The sequence below is a fragment of the Epinephelus lanceolatus genome, chromosome 20, assembly GCF_041903045.1.
Source record: "Epinephelus lanceolatus isolate andai-2023 chromosome 20, ASM4190304v1, whole genome shotgun sequence".
NCBI classification, from domain to species: Eukaryota; Metazoa; Chordata; class Actinopteri; order Perciformes; family Serranidae; genus Epinephelus; species Epinephelus lanceolatus.
In genome coordinates, this window is record NC_135753.1 from 33,601,065 (window position 1) to 33,621,696 (window position 20,632).

Consider the following 20,632-nt stretch of genomic DNA (forward strand, 5'->3'; position numbering starts at 1 on the left):
TCCTAGCTATCTGGGAAGAGAGGGACCTGGTAAGTGTACAGAACTAAGCATTGTCCTTGAAGTTTCAACTATAAAATTTGATCAGCGTTTGTACTATGCCTACTTTCATGTCAGGATGGGCTGCAGAGACGGCTGCCATCTTGTTTTTACACAGATTACTGTGTTGTGCTTTTGCTACCACACATAAAAATGTCCACGAAGAAGGACAACAGGCCGAAGATAAGCAGAGCAAAGTATAAGGTGCAGCAAACTGAAAATGTAGTGTCCTCATATGAGGACGCAGGGTCAAGTTACTGGAGGTAGAGTAAAAATAAAAAGCTTTTCTTTCTTTTCCGACTAATTAGAGATTGAAGCAAAGTTTCATATTTCTTTCTACATCCTTTTAAAAATGCTGCATGTAACTCTGCAAAAAATTGATTCCTAGGACGTAAAATACCGTTGATTTGTGTTAGTGGTTCGGTCAGACGACCATACCGACGTCATCGGTATTTGACGACCTGGGAATGAGACCCAAAGTGAGTTAAAAGCAGCACCTTTAATGAATAATACCAATGTATTCAGTTCTATTTGTGATAAGTCTGATATCCTTTTATTGCCTCTTGTCAGTTTTGGGGCGTCTAATAACCAAGCCCAGTGCTTTAAGTTTGCAATAAAAGCTTGAATATTCCATCTGTAATGTTACATTAATACAAAAATATATCCATAGTGATTTTGTTCAAGGTGTAAACAGATGTTACTGATTAGTGTGAATCATAATACTCATATATTAACTGTGAATCTACAGTCTCAGCTCCTACAGAGTGTCTGGCAGGACTTGCATCAGTTTCCACAGTATTTATTTACAGCAGAGTAAGTCTACAGTAAAGTACACAGTAATCACTCCTTTATTCCAGGTCCCAAACACATGCTCACACAGGCCTCAGTAACACCCTCAAGTGTCCATGTTTGGAACTATAGTCCACTGCAGAAGCTGCTCTTCGCCTCCACCGTGAGGCATCAGACGACAAAACCTGAAGGTGTCTATCAATGTATGAGTTCAGGTGATAGTAAGGGGATGGAGCCGATGTCTGAGAGCTCCCAAGAGTCTTAGCTTTTCTTCTGCTGATTGTTAATCGTCAAGGATTCCAGCAAGGTCTTGAGCCTCTCACTGGCCGGCTCCCGCCTCCTTCTCTTATGACTTTTGAGCCCTGCGATCTGCGGGGGCAGGAGGAGGGTAGCAAGTCCCCAAGGTGAAGCAACCTTTTCATCACCACCTCTGGGAATACTGGTGTCACTCTGCTGGAGCAGCCACAAGCTCTCCTGACACAAAGCCACGAAGCGCCCTAGCTGCGTGGCGTTGACGTTCTTGCTGATGTTCAGAGAGAGTTCGAACGGGTTCTGGATGTGCAGCGGGCCTACCTCCGGCTTGTTCTGCTCTTTACCCTGGAGAGAAGGAAGGAGACAATGCTGGCAGATGAAAACACATTTGTGAGCAGCAGCCGCCGCCATAAGCGCAGTCCTGTATGTATTGCATGCTATGGTCCATCTATCTTGTTGGTCATGGTTTTAGCTCTTTGCTGTTGTGTCTAGGGAACCTATAGCTGGCTGCAACACCTCTCAGCAGGCTAGCAGATGGGAGAGGCAAAGACACGGACATGGCTCTGGAAGACATTTTGACTTGAGCTGCGAGAAGTGAGAATAATTCAGACCCAAAAAAATGACAGCTATGAGCTCAGCTGCTATGAAAAACTGCTCCGCACACCGAACATGTTAGCAACGGAAGCATATATGATCTGTACCTCTGTCTGGCAGTCATGGCCATCAAATGGACCATCGATGTGAGGGTCAGAGAGAAGTCAAGAACCTTCCATGGTACTTTGCATGCCTTATCCGGCCTAAAGCCTGACAGTAAAGGCAGTGGAAGGATAAAGTGATGGAGCTGTGGGGGGGTGGGAGCGACAGAGGATGGCAACATAAAGCCATCAGTCAGAGGAAGGGAGCGAACCGGAGAATTGTAGCACAGTAAAGGAGATTTATGGCTGTTGCTCCACTGGTGAAAGCCTATAGGCATGGGTCATGGCCACAGTCTACCTGCAGGCTTCCTCTGCCGTGTCAAACTTGATATTAGTCTCATATATTAGGATGCAGGGTCTCTCTTTCCCAGAGGCATCAATTCATTAAACTCAAAGCGCTAGCAAAGTCCCCCGCATCTCGTATAATGTGCCACCAAAGCATGAACAACTACTTTATCAACTAAGTTTCTGGGGGTAAAAGTGAGTTGATAAATATGTGATTATTTAATGTAAACTTTTTTAAGAGGTGGGTCAATTAACTATCATGTGCAACTAGAGAGGAAAAATTAGCCCTGATTATTTCCCCTGATCAGACTTTTCCTGGTTGACAAACAGTCGTTATTTAGGGCCATTATTCGACTAGTCTCCTGCATGTTTATGATATGAATGTAATTATTAAATGATATATTTTGGTGGTTTGAGTTGAAGGTGTGAGAAAGAATAGTATCAGTAACATTGTTAACACTGTGCTACATTACAGAGAAATACAAAACCGTACTAATGAACCTCCATTAATATAGGCCTATATTTTATCTCCAAGTGCACGTCACACCCTGAGCGAGCCACCTGTTAATGACGCTGTGGGCTAATGGGCATGTAGCTACTTCCATGTTTCAGATGATACGTCATGTTTGTAGTCGACCAATGAAGATGAGTTTACATATCACCTTGGGTTCGTCCTTCACCTTCTCAAAATGATCCCACACTTTGGATTTCCTGCCAGACATGTTACTAACTAGCCTGTGGAATAATAATAACAATAATAATCCTTTCAAATTAAATTCCCACATGGTCAAAAAAGTTTTAATTTAATTTGAAAAGGTGCTCCTAATAGAGTTTCACATTCGTTCTTTTTTTCTGCGACTAAGCAACCAGCAAAACTTGTCAACTTATGACCTTTCTGGTAAACTTAACATTGGTCAACTATTAGAGGGCAGCCCTAAGACATAGCACAGATTCCCGACGCTTTTGTCTCGATCTTTTCGCCTCTTCTTTTTTATTTTTAATTAAAGTTCCACCATGGATGCTCTTTCAGCGGCTCTAAAAACGACTCCACAGCACACATCAGGCTGAATATGGGTCTAAATAGAATAAATATGCGTTTGTTTACACTTAGCCTGATGGAGCTCCTAATTGGGATCGCAGCTCAAGGGCGCCGAGCCCTGTGGGGCTGGCATCAATCACACATGACAAGGACAGCTGTCATCTGTGTGTGTGGGAAGACGCCATGATCCAGCAAACACTGCCTTTATTACCAACAGATTTCTCCACTGGAGCTCAGCTCTGGGGCTGAGGGGGAAATGTTGAAAGGATGTTGAACTGGGTTTCCTTTGGTGCTGAAGTTCTTTCTGAATAGATTTTTCTTTGTGTGCTGGTTTCTCAGTAATGCAGTGGTTTGATTTACAAGTCAGATTAGAAGCCATGCAAGCAGCAGGATGGCTGGACGGAGCATTTTGTGAGTAAAGCCTGACTAGTAGTGTTACCGATAAAGATATTAGAGAGTTACAAAATCTGATTTATGGCCAATATCCAGTTTTTAACATGAACACACAACCCACAAACATTTAAATCACAACCTCTCAGATTTAATATTTTAAAGTATAGTGAGTGCTCTCCGGTGGAAAAACTAAATACTGTTGACGCTGTTGCTGTTATTCTGCAGTTGAAACCTTAATTAATGACCAACATGAGTATGACAGACACTCTCCGCTCCTTCTCACAGTCAATCCCACGTTTTCTCATCAATGTCATCTTTTTTTTTTTTAATTCTGCTGCCTGTTTTATATAATTACAGTTGATGTAGTCCACAGAAGAATTTTTTTGTGAGACCACTGTGTTGCTTGTGGCCTTTATCACAGTCACCCATAAAGACCATGAGCCGAAACACATTGGTCTCACAATAAAATTGTTCTTAATATTACAGCTGTTGCTGGAGTTTTTGAGTCCTCATGCGATTTCCATTCTCAGTGCTCCTTGGAGGTTAGTGCACAAACACTGGCCCTGGTTACACAGATCGCGCTTAGGGCGGCTGCAAAGTCCCTTCTTTATGCCTCCTTTGCATTTTTACACAAAACCCAATGACAGCAGCATTGTGCCTGTCCACTGTGTGATTATAATCACTGGATTACTGAATCAAAAGAGGTGTGATTGGTGTGACACCTTCAGCATCTAGTGTTGCATAAATCATATGCGATCATTTACTGTTCTTGTCATAAGGCAGCTGATCTAGTCCGCTGCTTGGAGAGTTAGGAGTCCCAAGTTTTCTTCTAATTTCATATAATGTCCAAAAAACATCACACCCGCCCGAGACAACTCTGTTCCCCATTCCGTGATCATACCCTTAATGCAAAACGATGAGGTGGCATAAATATTCCCACCCTCAACAGGCAGTGTTAAAGGGCCTCCTGAGTGAAAGGAAGTAAACATGGGACTCTTGTAGAAGTGCTATATGTAAAGTATTTTGCTGGATCTTCATTTCAACCATGCAGTTGGCATGAATGAAAATATTCAAGATTTTATTTAAACTTATTTTTTCCAGTTCTGTGAGGGGAAAATTCTTCTTTATGTGCTGAATTTCCACAACAACTTCAAATTAGCTCAGTCACAGTGCGTCCTGATTTATTAAACACGTTCGTGTGCATATGAGATCATGATGCAATTATCTCTTACTCTCTGACACATCCAAAAACTAGAGATGTCATCAAGTATAGAGTCTGGGGCTGTTCCATAAGTCGGGAGAGATGTTAGTCATCTATAACTGAAAGCACCCAGGGGAATGTTCTTAATATATGGGTACATTTTCTGTTTCATTACTGACAACACTACAATAAAACTTTCCCAGTCACTGTCAATGAAGCAGCTCCAGACTTTATACTTGATGACATGACAAGTTTGAGAATTCTTTGGTTTCTGGCTTTGACAGAGAGCAGCTCATGTTCATGAATACCGACTGAACTTTCCTCGGCCTTGAAATTTACAACTTGAGATTCTTAATTTGGGTGGTGTTCCCCTTTAAGATGGCTTCGTTAGAAAACAGTTGCTTATTTAAAGATCCAGCAGTTCCTTAGCCACATTATCTTTCATTTAGTATATTGTTTCTGGTGACCTGATGAATGTAAGTCCAATATTTACTGTCTTCTAACTCTGTTTTTGGTCTCTACCAACTCCTGAGGGAAATGTGCGGCTCTTTGGCTGCTAAATATTTTAACCACTCAGTCTCTAACTGTGACTGTCTGCTGTTTGGTGCTGAGCAAGTAATGTTCAGAGGGTTTTTTTTTTTTTTTTTTACTAAAAATGACATTATAAGAGCAGTGAGACTGAAACAAAACAGTAAAGTTAAAGCTGGACGGCTAAACTTGAGCTGAAACTCGCTATAAAGCTCAGTATAGCCGATGGAGGGTTACTTTTTATTCCAAAGGTACCATACTGAAAGTGTTAAGGCACTTTAAGATTAGCTAAATAATGAAATAGCTAGATTAGCTAAATAACGACTGGGCAGATTCTTTGCTTACGTAGGACTTAATGCTTATGAATAATCATACATACCTTTCTGATATTTATGGACATCGTGCTGAATGCAAAGGTGGAATAGAACTCAAAGAATTCACACAGCAGTTGCTCTAAGAAAAATTAAGAAAAGTCCAGTTAGTGGCTAACAGAAACGTCTGCATCAGTCAAACTGAATTGTAGCCCTACAGCTACAGTGTTTCTACGCCCTCGTGCTCACCGAGTGTTTCCGTGTTGCTCTGGAGCTGGATCTTGCTGAAGTCGCTGACAAACGTGCAGTCGTTCCCCTCAATCACGCACTTGTCCGCGGGACCTTGTGGGACGAGAGCGGGGATACAAGGTAAATGACTGCCTTTACACGCCTATGATGGCCATAAACAAGACACAGATGGATGGTGGTGGTGCATTCATGGAGAGGTATCAGAAAGACACGGGGGGAGGACAGAGAGCTGGTGCATGTATGTGTGTGTATGGAGGTGGTCAAATAAAAGAAAAACGAGAGCAGGGATCATGTCCTTGCTTTGCTGCTGGCTTCCCCAGCTATGCCCTTGTTACCAGTCTCCTTCACTGCAACAAGGCTGGTGGTGGTGGTGTGTGTGTATGTGTGTGTGTGTCTGCGTGATACACCACTGTTTAAATAGCTTCCTGTATGCGTGTGTCCGGACGAGGCGGGGTCATCGACCTTCCCAGAGTGATGGGCCTTTTATTGGCCTGTAAGCACTCTGTGTGATAGAGTCTGAGCTAAACGGGGCCGAGGAGGAGGAGGAGGAGGGTGCAGGGTGGTGGTGGAGCGGGGTGGTAGATTGCTTTTGGAAGGCAATTATCAGACAGCCAAGGTGACAGAGAGAGGGAGAGATGGAGGAACTGCAGTGGACTCGCAGACAGACTGGTGTGCTGGTGGTTAAATTATCACAGGACATATTCATTACAGACGGTAACAAGAAGGTATGTTCCTCAGTCATCAGAGCCTAAATGGGAAACACTGGGACTGTAGGAATAAAATAAAACAACAGCAGACACTCTGCGGCTGTTGATGAAGGACAATCAGTGTGCACGTCAGAGCAGAGACACTCCAGCTGTGGGGTTACTGGCCTGTTCAACAGGATGGGAAAGCTTTACTATCTCATGTTTATATTCTTGTTTCTCTGTTTTCTGTGATTTTATATTGGATCATTTATCTTTACAACAAAACTTCACTGGTCAGCTGGTGGAAACATATGTGAAGAGGTCAACATTGTTTTGTTTAAAGTGCACACAAGCCAAAATCCCCTGAGGCTCTCTTGAAATCCTGATCATGAATATTATAGCTGAAATATTAAGTCTAAAGTTAAACTCATTAGTCGATTAAGCCATTACCCTCAGCTAATCTGATGATCAATTTATCATTTAAGTTATTTCTCGAGCAAAACTATTTAAACATTCCCCGACTCCCGCTTTTCTGTGTCTTCTGTGGGCTTCCGCAAATTGTGATGAGTATTTTTTCACTGTATCTGACATTTCATACGACTGATTAATTAACTGGGAAAGTAATTTGCACATTAACTGGTGATGAAAATAATTATTTGCAGCCCTAGATTAGTTGTTTAATCACTTAGTCAATCAACATAAAATCAGTCAGGATTTTCAAATAAAAATACCAAATATTCTCTCATCAAGCTTCTTAAACGTGGTTCATTTTTACACATGTGCTGGGATTGTCCTGGGGTTAGAAGGATTTTGGAAGCTGGTGTCTTCATTAAAATATCTTATTGACCTTAGTGAGCTTCTGCCTGTTGACTCTTTGGCATTATTAAACCTACAGCAGCATATCTTATTTGAGGTCTAACAGCAGCTGTGCTGTATGATGGAAAAGCTTATCCTAATTCGACTGTATTCAGTGGTATAAACACGGTGGAAGCTTCAATAAGTTGAATGTATGGCTCTGTTTAATAAGGAGAGATGTCTGTGTCTTTAATTCATTTTTGGACATTTTGAATAACATTATTATGCAGGGTTCTTAATATTTGTGTCTATAAAAAGCAATAAGAAGAACTCCAGGGTGAATTAAAGTGACATGATATCTACAGAGTGAGAGGTGGCGCTAGGTGCTACCTGCAAGGTCCCTGAGCTGGTCCAGAGTGGGGATGATGGGAGGGCTCCTCTTCTGCAGGAAGAACAGCACCATGACGGTGAGGGAGAAGTTGGTGATCCAGGCCCCGGGGATGCTGCTGGTGACGCTGTGAGCTCGGGCCCAGCAGCGCACAGTGAACACCAGAGAACGAACCCGCGGGTCCAGCTGTCCGTACAGGTACAGCAGCTCTGAGCTCTTCATCGCCACCCTGAGGAGAACACACAGAACTACTGATGCTGCCCACTGCATGTTTAGACGGAACTTTGATGTGGCTGTTCATTTCAATGTTGGAGTGTGGGGACTTCCAAAACAAGTGCAGGCAGTAGAGTTCGCCGGGTGGATTTATTTTCTGTGTTTGTAATTGCTCTATCATCCAAAATGACAATTGTTGCGTTGTTCGTAATTTTATTTTTGTACAACAGTGTTCAGGTATTAAAAGAAAGTAAAAGAATAATATTTTCACTGCTCTTTACAATCAATGTAAGCATCTGTCATCCACTGTCATCTTGTACAGTAGATATTCAGCATAATTTAAACATCTATCTGATCCCAATACTTCACAGCCTCCTGAGTTCAGAGTTAAAATACTGTATCATGTTGAACATCAAGCATCAGTGAAACTAAAATCTTAGCTAAACCACCTCTAGAGAGCAGCCTTCAGCTTGTCACAGTGACTCAGTCACACTCCGCTGCTGTTAGTTTTCTGTGACACACACCCACACCCCTCAGGCAGGAAAATGCTGCGCTTCAAAGATCTCACAGCACGATTTGAGAAAAGTCCCCCTCACACACGCCCACATTCGTTGGCTCAACTCCATTTCCTTAGAAACTGCAGAGTGGTTTTTTGTACGTTAGCAGGTGTGTGCGTGTTTTTGTTGCCATCAGCTAAGAATACACTTTCTTAAGGTTAGAGGGGAAGAAGTGAAACACAAACAAGCCCCCCCTTTGTGGCCTTCCTGTTCAGTTTCACTGAGGCAGGCATGCAACTGTACCATCAGAGCACTTCCTGCCAGAGTCAGGTTTCTGTTTGGGGCTTCTGAAACGCCAATGTGGCCAAAACGACACTCAGGATGACATAAAACAGTTTCTGTGAAGCAAGAGGCCTATGACCAACTCAATCTGACATTTCGAGATTGACCAACTCAATCTGACATTTCGAGATTAGACCCCCCAATTGCACGAAACTAACCCTTTCCTTTATGACCCACTGCAACACCAGAGCCATGAGAAGAAACTGCTCATGTTGTTTATGTATGGAAAGTAGGTCATGGTCTCATTATATGTGTGCACAGGGTGAATACCTGTTGTTGGCTGTGAGGTCACACTGAAAACCAGAGGGCTGGTGGGCGAATCGAACAAGCGGACATCGTGCGTTGAGAATCTTCTGCACCCCCACACACCCAGGCCCAAACTGGTCCACACACCCCCCGATGACGGACAGGATGCTCTGGGTGACGGCCCGCTCCGAGCTGGCCCTCTTCATCTGGAACTCCAGGGACAGACCTGATTTTGGCTGCAAGCAGAAAGTTTAGAGATGTTTAATGATCCTTTATCACTCTGCATTTGATACCTTTTTGCGCCATATTTACTTTGTACCATTTTATTTTGATTTCCATATTCTCAATGCTCTAAACCGTGTCATTCAAAGTTTAAAGTTGATGAAAAGAGCTGGGTCAAAATAATTGCTTCATCCGATTTAAATCGATCATCGCAATGGCTTGATATCGATTCATAAAATGCGAGATCAATCTTTTAATGTACGCTTTTTCTCACAGATGTGTGAAGCTTTAACCCCATTAACCTCGCCGGTAATAAACGGGCCGTAGCGCTAAACTATTAATGACAGTAGCCTTCAGATGCTCAGACGTTACCGGCTCTTTTATCTGTATCTGTTAGCTTACTGTTTTTCTAATTTGGTGTCATTTATTATCATGTTGCAACGTCTCCTCATGCTGTTTGTGCGTCCGGGCTGCAGCGCCACTTTTACGTACACACAGACACACGAACACGGAGTAGAGATGCCGTAGTGGAGACAGAGAAGTGAAGATAACTTGAGCTGATGACAACTACGCTTGTTACTGTGAGTGCAATAAAACATTCTCAAGGAAAAAGCCACTTTATCAGTTTACCTGATCAGCAACATGTAAACATGTAGAGAAGTGACATTTCAATCCGCTCCGTCCGCAGTCTCTCGTCCACTGCCGCTACTATTATGTTATAAACAGGCACAGAGGCTTTCCAGCTGATAGCAACTTGTTACTAACAAGCTAACACAACAACTGTTTATGTCCGATGGCTTAGTGTAGTTTGTCACGTATGTTAAAAGTTACCAACGGTAATGTGAGTCTCCTCAGCAGCAGAGGAGCAGAGGAGGACTGACACTTACTGATGTCTGTGTTCTTTATTCTTTCTAAGCTTTACTCAATATTGTGATGTCAGGAATATGACTTATTTTGACATTTTAGATTTGTTTCCAGTGAGATATTTAGTTCACATTGCGACATTGCTTTTAATATTGCTGTTGTGATTTCAAGCATCAGTAACTGAGTTTACGCAAATTCCTTGCCAAGATAACGTCTTTTTAATTACAAAGTAAAAACTTCAAAGAAGGTTTTAATTCAAAGCCGCTAAGTATGTCTGTAGTTTTTTGCGTTTTTGGTCTTTGCTGTTCGCAGCTGTCTTCAGTTTCACTTTGCAGAGCACAGCCCTCACAAAACTCTAGTGGCAGCAGATTACTGTTGCCGCAGCAGCTGGTATCTGTTTCACTTTTTTTGGAAAGGCTGAGCTGTTGCAAGAGGGAAAAGGTGCTTTAATGTGTCCAGCTTCCATGTGCGCTGAATCAGTATAACCAAGTACTGAAATACTTGCATGTTTTTCTTTACAGATGTGCCATTTGCATAATTATTTGTACAGTAACTGTTTTATCCAACTTTCTATTTTCTAAACTGAAATGTTACGTGTGGCGATATTAATGCAATCACTTCCTGTCAGCTGGTGGCTTTGGTTTCACAAATAAACCTTATTTTTTTCTAAAGGTACCCACTACAGGACGACCCCCCAAACATCCACTATTACCATCTTTGCATTTCTGCCACTGATGTCATCCAGGTCCAGAAACATGTCCAGGTCACAGCCCAGCTTTCCAAAGCCGTTTACTGATGAGCCAAACGGCTTGACGGTGCATTCTGGGAAATAAGGAGCAACAACATCCTTGAGCAGAGAGCAGACGAGGAAACGCAGTCGGCTGTTCTCGTCTGTTAGCTGATAGACATCTGTCAGGGTGTTTATTTGTTGGTCTATCTGAGGGGAAATAAAGAGATAGGCAATGGTTAACACAATCCTGGAGGCATATATCTGACTTCATTAAATCCACTGAAAGTGATTCATACATGTACCTTGGATCTTTAAATGTAAATCCAGGTCACTAAATTAGTTATTTAACCTAAACTGTAAATCTAGGTGTCATAACCTAACCACTTACACTCTCCTCTCTGGACAGTTTCTTTATGAGCTCGTTAATGGGAATGCTGGTTTGTGGTTGGTACTGTTGGCCTGATTGTTGTCTTGTTGAGTCCGCTGAGCCGATATTCCTCACTGTCAGCAGTCTCGATTTAAAAGGCACTGAGGATTCATGGCTGCTGTTGGGGATGACTGCCTCTTCGAGTAACGAGGCAACGCTTTCACGATTCGCAAATTCCACTACAGCATACACGCCCTGGAAGTAACACCAAAACACACAATTTCATCATCCACCTGAATCCCAGCATGACAGTGAAGATTACCATATTGGAAAACAACTTGAAAAACATTTAACAGAGGAGCTTGGTCATTCACTTACGTAGCTTTCATAAAAGAAGTATTTCTTGACATCTCCATGTTTTGAAATAAACTTGAGGGACTTTTTCTCACTTCTGGATTGGCAGCTGATGAGAACCGATCTCTCCGCCTGTTCTTGTCCCTCCGCCAGGACGGCATAGAAAGATTTGCGTCCATTCGTTTCTTCTAAGAACAAAAAAAAAGGCAGAATATTCAGCAACTACATTAGCATGCAAGTGTTGTCAGACAAACTTTGCAGCATTATGTGTTAAAGCAATATTTGACACAGGTGTGATCTCCAATAGCCCCTGAACACAGCACCAAACTTCAGACTAAAACTGACACTTTTACAGTGTGTGGCTGTGTTAAACAAATGCATGTATGCAACAAACCCCACACACACACACACACGTTCTATAAGCATCTTATAATGGGTAAAAAAAGTAAACTTAAATGTACGAACATGAAGTGTGGTTTGCAGAGGTTCTATAAAATGTCATTGCCTGTGTCTTAAGCAGCGATTACTACAAATATATTTTATAGCATGAACACCCGAAACAGCTGGGAAATTCTACACCAGTTACACTAATACCCAATTACATTGTACTGGTTATTTCCACTTGCCATGTGTCTCAACTAATGTTATCGTGCCTATGAAACCAATGTCTAGACTGATGGAATAAATGTGTCAGGACCAGTGAGTAGTTAGCACTAGGGTAGCTTGGTTTCTAGGTTTTGGGTTAGTCTTGGGAGTTTTGTAGGTTATAAATATTACTGAATATTACATGCACTTTTCTTTCCTTTTTAATTACAGTCTGCTTCATGTTTGGGCCCCTGTTCTCAAGCTTTCGATGACTTATCAGAGTCCAATTTCACACGTCCATTATTTCTTGTGAACGTCACATGTATTCTTTATGTTTTTTTCGTGAATAAAGTTAAGAATTGGATAGTTCATCATATGAACTCTTAGAAACAACTTAACTCATATAGATATTATCCACAAAGCTGTACCCATTAAAATGAAGTCGTATTCTTAATGACAGAAGAATTACTTTGGGAGGAGTTTTTTCCTGAACCAGGACTACATGGAGGACGGCATGAATGCCGAATTTAGCCGAAACTCTAATAATTTCATCTGTTTTACTTTTTGTGTGAAATAAGCTACATATTTTGAACCATGGCCGAGGCTGCCGAAAACAACTCAATTTCTGAATGAGGTTTAGAATGACAGTCATTGTACGGGAGGCAGAGTTAGCATGTATGCTAACTCGGTTAGTTTGACAGATTGATATAACGTCACTAACCGGTTTCATCTTTCCGAAGCGTTTCACCTTCCGCTGCGACAACGTTTGTCCCGATACTCCTGTGAAGAAACGTGTCGACCTTCCGTAGGCACTTCGCCAGGCTGCCCCTTCCCCTCATATGTAACCTGCACACGGCTAAGGAGGACGCCATTGCTGCTACGAAAGAACCCGAACAGCGCATGCGCGTTGCTTAGTCTACGGCAGCTGAGCGGTACCAATTCGCAAAGGCTGTGGCGATAAAAAATAAGGGTGAGAAATAATATATAGATTCTTGCTTATACTTCTACTGCATCCTTAGTGGCTATTACAGCTATAACTTTAATTTGAATTTATCTTTTGACTTATTTATGTCCAATGAATTAACCGCTTTAATGTGTAATATTTTCTATTATGACTTCTAATAAAAGATGATTTTACAAACAGCAATAAAGTATATTTTCCCACAGGAAAACACCCAGCAGTTCAGTGGAAAGTGATGTCCTGTGCATCCGCACTGAAGCAACGTGAAATTTGTTTTTCATCTGAGAAAACGGAAGAAAGGGAAAACGAAACCTACGGAGAGTATCGCGCTGGCACCTGACATTAAAGCCTGCTCCACCTCCGCACTCATCGACTGCACTTCCTCTGTTTACTTCCTTCTAAACACGCACCGACCTTTCTCAGTCTGTCATTCACACAGTGCTGGACTAAGGAGACACACGATGACGAGACGACAGTCGCGATAAGCTTCTGACTCCAAGATTACGGCAAGTACGGCTTGTTTTTTTTTTACCTTAATATATCTCATCTGACGTTATCAACATTCATGTTTAATCTGCTGAAAATAGCAGCTAAATATTTAAGAGTGTTTATTACGTATACAACATTACCAATTATTACATCATACTAATTGTTTTTTCTACAAGCAAGTATTCTGAGTGTGCACATATTGTGATATAGAAATGTAACCCTGTGGCTTATTTGTTCAACTTTAACATGAGGTCTGGTGTACTGTTTAAAAGAAAAAGTCTTTTGCAGATGTGTGTGATTTGCATGCAGTAATAAATGTATATGAGCTGGACTCCTATTCATAGCCCACCGCTCTGTTAGTTTGTTTTCCAAATAGATTATAGGCAGTTGCTGTTTTTATAGATGTAAAATAGGGTCCGAGCTTTCCCAGGGGCTTCCCGGCTTCTGTGAAACTCCCCTCATTTGCTTGGAAAACAGTTTTCTAGGCCCCTCCCAGCTGCATGCCCAGCCAGCTGAATCAAAGCCTCAGTGCTTCAGTGAAGTGTCACTGTGCATCCTGTGCTTTTTTAAGTCATTCTCTCTCTGATCGCTGACAGGATCCTGTCAGAGTCTGAAGAACTGAACATTAAAATGTCATAAACTGACCTCCTGATGTTTCATTTTAGGGTGAGCAGCACAAGTCGAGCATCAAGATGGATTACAAATACGATAATGGAATAGAACTGCTGTTGGCTCACATGAATATAGAAGATATCATCAACGCTGCAGAGACTCTGTATCAGCTTGAGGAAGAGGAGGAAGGAGCATTGTCGTCTGAGGAGGAGGGTCTCTCCCAGGAGGAGATGGACGAGAACGAGGAGGCAGGGGACTTGGTGGGTCAGCAGAAGGACTATGTGGACGGGGTTGGTGGTGTTCGGTACGGGACGGTGACAGACCTCCTGTCCTTCGTCAACCTGCTCTCTAACATGCAGACGGCAGCCCTGCAGCACCTGCCTGAGGAGATGGGCATCCTGCTGAACAAGGTGAGAGGTTTTTGCCTTTTGATTGTGCATCATGTGCATAAAAATCAACTTTCTCTCACATCTGTTAACTGACCTGTTTGCAGAAGGAGATGGCGATAAAAAAAGGCCGCTACCAGATCAACATGGATGTGCTCCTGTTTCCATGGAAACTGACCTACAAGAATCACGGCTCTGACCTTGTGCCCAAGGGCTCATTTGGGAAAGTCCACTTGGCTCAGGACATCACCACCAGGAAGAGAATGGCTTGCAAACTGGTGAGTCCTGCTGAGCAATAGCTGGAATCCAGCCAGTGCTGACTTCTCGAAAGTGTTACCAGAGGTGCCAAACATTTCACCTGCCAAGTACAACCTGTTCACTGGATTCCTGTGTTTATGTAAGATGAATGTTAAAGTCAACAAGACATCTGGCACGTTTTCCTTTAAATTCAAAAGAGGAACTGTGCTATTAAAAGAAGAACCAGTGGGTTTTTTTTGGTAACAAACTTACAAAATGGGTCAAGACTAATGCAATAATGGAAACTGAGCAGCTGTTGTGACAAAATGAAATCCACGATAAGAAAATCAATACATCGGCATGTTGTGATTTATCCTCCAAGTTCCTGGCACACCTTTCGCAACACTTTGTTCTTTTCTTATCTCTCTGATGCAGCACTCCTCATCTACGGGGAGGTGAAGAGCTTGTTTTCTCTTTTCTACATGAGCAATATTGACAAATGAGGGACTGTTTTAGTGTCCTGCCTTGTGTGGTGTTATCATCAGAATTTTATGTTGACACAGCGTATTGTACACACAGTTAAATACACAGAGATGGCTTACTGGCACCAGTTTGTGTGCTTTCTATCTGAGTTACAATAGATTTCCTGCATATCGGCAGACAGGCGTGTAACAATGCATGTATTTATTTCATCATCATCATCACTATCCTCACAGATCCCCATGGAGCACTTCAAAGCAGCCGATGTGGAGTTCCAAGCCCGGTTCCGCCACGAGAACATCGCCGAGCTGTACGGCGCCGTGCTCTGGGACCAGAGTGTCCACCTGTTCATGGAGGCCGGGGAGGGCGGCTCCGTGCTGGAGAAGCTGGACAGCTGCGGGCCCATGAGGGAGTTCGAGATCATCTGGGTGACCAAGCAAGTCCTGCGGGGTCTGGAGTACCTGCACTCACACAATGTCATCCACCACGACATCAAACGTAAGAGCAAAGGAAAAAAAGTTCTTGCACCTGTGTGTTGCTGATGTATGTGCTGTGTTGTAGTAAACTCACATGGTCCAGGAAATGTTGTAATGTCAGTTTTTACCCTGTTTACGTCAAAGTCAAGCCACAGTTGTACAAGACAGTTGTACTTGTTAATTCTTAGGTGGCGAGCAGGAAAGAGGTGAATCAGTACAAACATCTACAAACCAAGCAGACCACATTCTTACACATGATTGTTGAGTGTTATATAATTTCTCCCTCTGAAGGTCTGATGAGTGCATTTTGAGGAAATGAAGCCAGCCACTGTCTGGCAACTGATAACTTTGATTACAAGAAAATAGGCTAGTTACAGCGGGTGGGGCACGGCTGAGGTTAGATGCGAGGTAGTTTCGCGTTAGTTGAATAACAGCAGCACAGACAGGATCAAAGCATTCTCCAGAGCTGTTTGTCAGCCTCATGGCCTGAAGGCTGTTTGTTGTCTGGAAATTCCAGCTTGCTTCTCATGCACTCTTAGGCTTAAATGCAGGGTCCAGAGAAGCAAGTGACTTACGACAATGGCCAGTCTGGTCCTCTGACATGTTGCTGTGGTTGTGAGTGTTTCCTGCCTGAGATCAAAATATGTAATTATACCTTGGTGAGGTTTTTAAGTGCAATAATGAGACTTTTCACGAAAGGCTCGCCCTCAAATTATCTCTTAAATTCCTTTGCTAAAAGCACGTAACATGCTCGTCTTCGTCTTGGGGGGCCCCTTCCTAGTTGAAATCAATGCAAACAGTGCAAGCTACTTTTCAGTATGTTTGAAAAGTCATTAACTATGACCTACAATGCCAGCCTACAAAGCAAAGCATAAACACTGAAACTACCGTACACAGCAGCCTCCCTGACAGACGGTGCCATAACTATTATTTTCTCTGTTTCCTTTAGCCAGTAACATCGTCCTGATGTCAGACAAGGCAGTTTTGGTGGACTTTGGCCTGACGGTGCAGATGACAGAGGATATATACATTCCCAGAGACATGAGAGGAACCGAGGTAAGAAAATAACACATGATCTGATCTCATAAAGCAAACATGTCTTCTGTTTCTGTTTGTGCTTGGTCTAAATCATTACTTGTTTTCATCTCTGATCTTAAGTGTGTGTTTTTGCTAGAAAAAGTAGCACTTTTCTCATGACTCAAGACTCAAGCTAGACTCCCACAGGGATTTAAAGTGGGATTTAAGGAGTCCAAAGTCTTGTCAGCACTTGTCTCTGCCTTTTCCAAAACGATTTAAACCCAGTGATTGGCCAGCGTCGTTGCACAGCAGTCAGTGCACTCATTGACCTCCCTGATGTTAATAATAGTCTGCTTATGCTAAGGAGGTCTCCACACAGATGTAATCAGCACTTTGGAAGTTTTAGGATTAATCCAAGAGTTTTCTCACGTGCCTTTTCTCCCATCATGCATCTGCCTAGCTTTCCCACGTTGTGACCTGTGTGTGTGTGTGTCGGTCTATATCGGTCTTTGCACATGCACCCTGGGCCTCTCATGGCTTGGCTTGTGGAAAGTCCCAGGGCAGACACCCAGCAGTAATAATAAGAGAGACAGAACTAGCAAATACACTGGGCTGCTCAGGCTTACGCTAACATGGGAGAGCAGGCTGGAATTTCCAGCAAAGAAAGAGATGGACTCTCTTAGTGTGTTTACTTTTCACACTCCAAAGGCCAACGCGCCTCCTCACTGCCCTTAACCTGACACACACAGCACTGGTCTAAAGGTTATCTTGTTTGCTGAGACAGAAAAACCCTTTAACTGCGACGGGTTGTTTCCTGATTGCGGTTTAGCACTGATACATGCATTTGAATGGGAAACCAGTAAATAAGGAAGTACTTATCCTGACATTTTCCTCTGCATCCCCATCATATCTAATTCATGTTGTTACTTTTTTTTTTTTTTTTTTTAGATGTACATGAGTCCAGAGGTGGTTCTGTGTCGAGGACATAACACCAAGACAGACATCTACAGCTTGGGGACCACCATCATTCACATGCAGACTGGGAGCCCTCCATGGGTCCGGAGATACCCACGCACCGCCTACCCATCATACCTCTACATTGTAAGTGGTGTAGTTTTTACGAGCCAAGCTAGCATCCCTGTTTTGGTTGGTTGGTCCATGTCTTTGATCTAAATTGAAATAACTTTTATTAACTGATTGCTCCCATTGCAAATACATTTTAGCAAAGACATTCATAGTTCCCAAAGGAAGCTTAGTGACAGGTTATTTAGATTGTTAATCTTGGCTTTATAGCGAAATGTCTCAACGGCTATTGGATAGATCGCCATGAAAGTTTGTGCAGCCATTTATTGTGTATTTACTATTAAAACTAAAAACTGTAATTGAGGTAAAAAAAAAAGGGTCTTATTCAAGAGTAGAAACACTGAACTGTCTCTACTTGCAGCAAAGCAAGATTTGACCTATTTTCTGACACCACCCCTTGGCCAATTATTACATTTAATTCACTGAAACTGCAAGCTTTGGACCTCAGTTTTTATCCATCTGACAGTTTGGTTTCTTTGCAGTTAGCTTCACACCTGCTCAGCAAGGAGAATAGATTTAAACCACACGTACATGCCACAAGTTAGATAGTATCTTTTATGTTGCTGCATCTGAAAAAGTGACACACTTCCGTGACCTTATTTAGGTCTTCCGCAGCCTAGATTATCATGAGATTAAAAAAAAAAAAAAAAAGGCTCAACGTGACTGACTGCAGGGTGTAACCTTTGGGTCACTTAGTCAGACTACTTCTGTTTATTTGAAAGGTTTTCCATTACATGGGTTCTTGGCTTTCAAGAAGTCCTGTTTCTGTTTTTGAAATGGTTATCAGCTCTTTTGATTTACTCACTTCCTCGTGAAACTGCTGTCATGGAGAAGTAATGCTGCGTGGTGGAGCTGCTGCTACAGGCTGAGCGTAGTTACTTCTCCTTGTTCCGTTTTACCACAGACAAACTTGTTTTACATGCTGCTACTCACAGTGACAAGAAAACTGGGTCACAGCTGCTGGAGGAGTTCCGTGTGGCCTGTTGTTTTTTTCTTTTTGTTATTTGGAGACACTGACTGTAACTTTTTTCCCCTCTCATGCTGCAGTTTGCTCAAGCCAAGTTTTGCCATATCTCTCTCCCAACAGATCCACAAGCAGGCCCCGCCTCTGGAGGACATAGCAGAGGGCTGCAGCCTGGCCATGCGTTCCTTCCTGGAGCGAGCCCTGGAGAGGAACCCTGCTCTGCGGAGTTCGGCGTCTGAGCTGCTGAAGGACGAGGCCATCAACCCGCCCAGGGAGGATCAGCCGCGTTGCTGGAGTCTTGACTCAGCCCTGGAGGAGGCCAACCACATCATACTACGGCAGCAGAGCCAGCACCACGACACCACACAGGGTAAGCACCTACACGTTAAGGTTAATTTGGTTCCAGTGATTAATAATGATACTTTCCCTATTTAAACATGTACTTCTTTCTCTTTTGCAGAATCTTCTCTGTACTCTGAGGACTCCGGCCACATGCGGAGGAAGGGCTCCTTGTACATTGACCTGGGAGCCTTGTCAGGTTATTGTAAACTGGTGACAGGGCCCCCCACCTCAGAATACGGCTAGCACCTGACCACAGCTCACCCTTTATGTGGCTGAAAGCCAACTGATAATGTACTTTATAGCCGTTTTTAAATGGTTTATTGTCGAAGGACTGATGAATAGATCAGACAGGTGGACAGCTGCAGGTGACATCACTTTTGAAGAACTGCAAGACTCAAGATGACTTGTAATGAATGGAATTAGCTCAACCTTGATGGTGAAATGAGCTGATGTGACTCAACAACACTGCAGGACAGTGGTTGGAACAGATGTATCGTGTATTATTGAGCATTAACTGTTAGCTATTGGTATAACTTCTCAGAGCTCCCTACATTGTTCTATATTTCAGTGTGGCAGTTAACACAGTAATCAAATGTATGCTGTTTTTTTCTCATGAAACTGTCTAACAGTCTTGAAAAAGAAATTATTTATCACTAAAAATCTGTAAGCTATGTGTTTAAGTATGTGTGCGCTATGCAAACATGTATATGTAGTTCTTAATGGACTTCCTCTTGTTTATTCCTGTGGAATAAGAATAGTATCATGATGCTATGCAAATGGCGCTTCTGTGGAATGCATGTGATATCTAATTTGTGTTTTGTACATCCCGTGAGATGAGGCCTGCTGTGCTATGTACTGAAAAAAAAGAAGAAAAAAAAAGGACTGTTTTACTTCCGTTTTCTTTAGTATTGAGCATAGAAATTGCCCAAAGTTTGAAAATGTGTCATTAAGCAATAAATGCAATAACAACAAAATCCCAGTCTGTGTGTGATTTCTTTTTTAGTTCTTCAAGTTGTACAGCTTCATGACTAAGAGAGATTCTTGTGAAATTTAAACATTCACTATATCAGAATGTTTCACATTCAGTCTGTTGATAACATCTACTTTCTTTTATCTAACTTCATGTCATGACTATTAGACTTGCAGTGTGTATATTACTCTATCTCTAAGCACCAAGGGTGGTTTTTAATTGGTATCTGATAGACACAATCGTCTCGATAACTGATGAGTGTTATAGGAAAGGGCAGAATGAGTTTTCTCCGTCTGTTGAGGGAGATTGGTTTCATAGTGAATTGTCAGGGGACACTTGAGTTCCCCTCTGTCTCTCTTTACTGTTAAAGTATCGGTGAATAAAGAAATCAGACCCAGCCAACTGGAAAGTGCAGCGTCTGCACTTAATGCACCCACGCAGACTCTGGCATGGGACTGGGACTGTGGAAGTCTCATGATACATCCATGCTAAGTGCTCTGTGAGGCTGTACTTAAGCACAGTGGTGCTACATCCTAACGTCAGCATGC

At 42.6% G+C, this 20,632-nt stretch overlaps 2 protein-coding genes across 3 annotated transcripts; one reads left to right on the top strand and one right to left on the bottom strand.

Annotated features, from left to right (window-relative positions):
• Positions 1–819: 819 nt before the first annotated feature.
• On the bottom strand, positions 820–12,984 carry mtpap (mitochondrial poly(A) polymerase). The gene is made up of 9 exons (XM_033638215.2): positions 12,789–12,984; positions 11,507–11,670; positions 11,150–11,383; positions 10,744–10,968; positions 8,970–9,181; positions 7,650–7,876; positions 5,779–5,871; positions 5,598–5,671; positions 820–1,422 (listed from the first exon to the last, which is right to left on the bottom strand). The coding sequence occupies exons 1-9, from the start codon at positions 12,967–12,969 to the stop codon at positions 1,087–1,089; spliced, it is 1,746 nt and encodes a 581-aa protein (XP_033494106.1). The 5' UTR covers positions 12,970–12,984; the 3' UTR covers positions 820–1,086.
• A 412-nt stretch (positions 12,985–13,396) lies between these two features.
• map3k8 (mitogen-activated protein kinase kinase kinase 8) lies at positions 13,397–20,088 on the top strand. 2 transcript variants are annotated; one of them, XM_033638290.2, is made up of 8 exons: positions 13,397–13,534; positions 14,183–14,539; positions 14,623–14,793; positions 15,469–15,730; positions 16,658–16,764; positions 17,674–17,826; positions 18,896–19,142; positions 19,233–20,088. In XM_033638290.2, exons 2-8 carry the CDS (start codon positions 14,210–14,212, stop codon positions 19,355–19,357), a joined length of 1,395 nt encoding a protein of 464 aa, XP_033494181.1. In that variant the 5' UTR covers positions 13,397–13,534; positions 14,183–14,209; the 3' UTR covers positions 19,358–20,088. The 2 variants fall into 2 exon arrangements, with proteins under 2 accessions (XP_033494181.1, XP_033494180.1); XM_033638289.2 differs by having other exon boundaries at positions 13,402–13,538.
• The last annotated feature ends 544 nt before the right edge of the window (positions 20,089–20,632 follow it).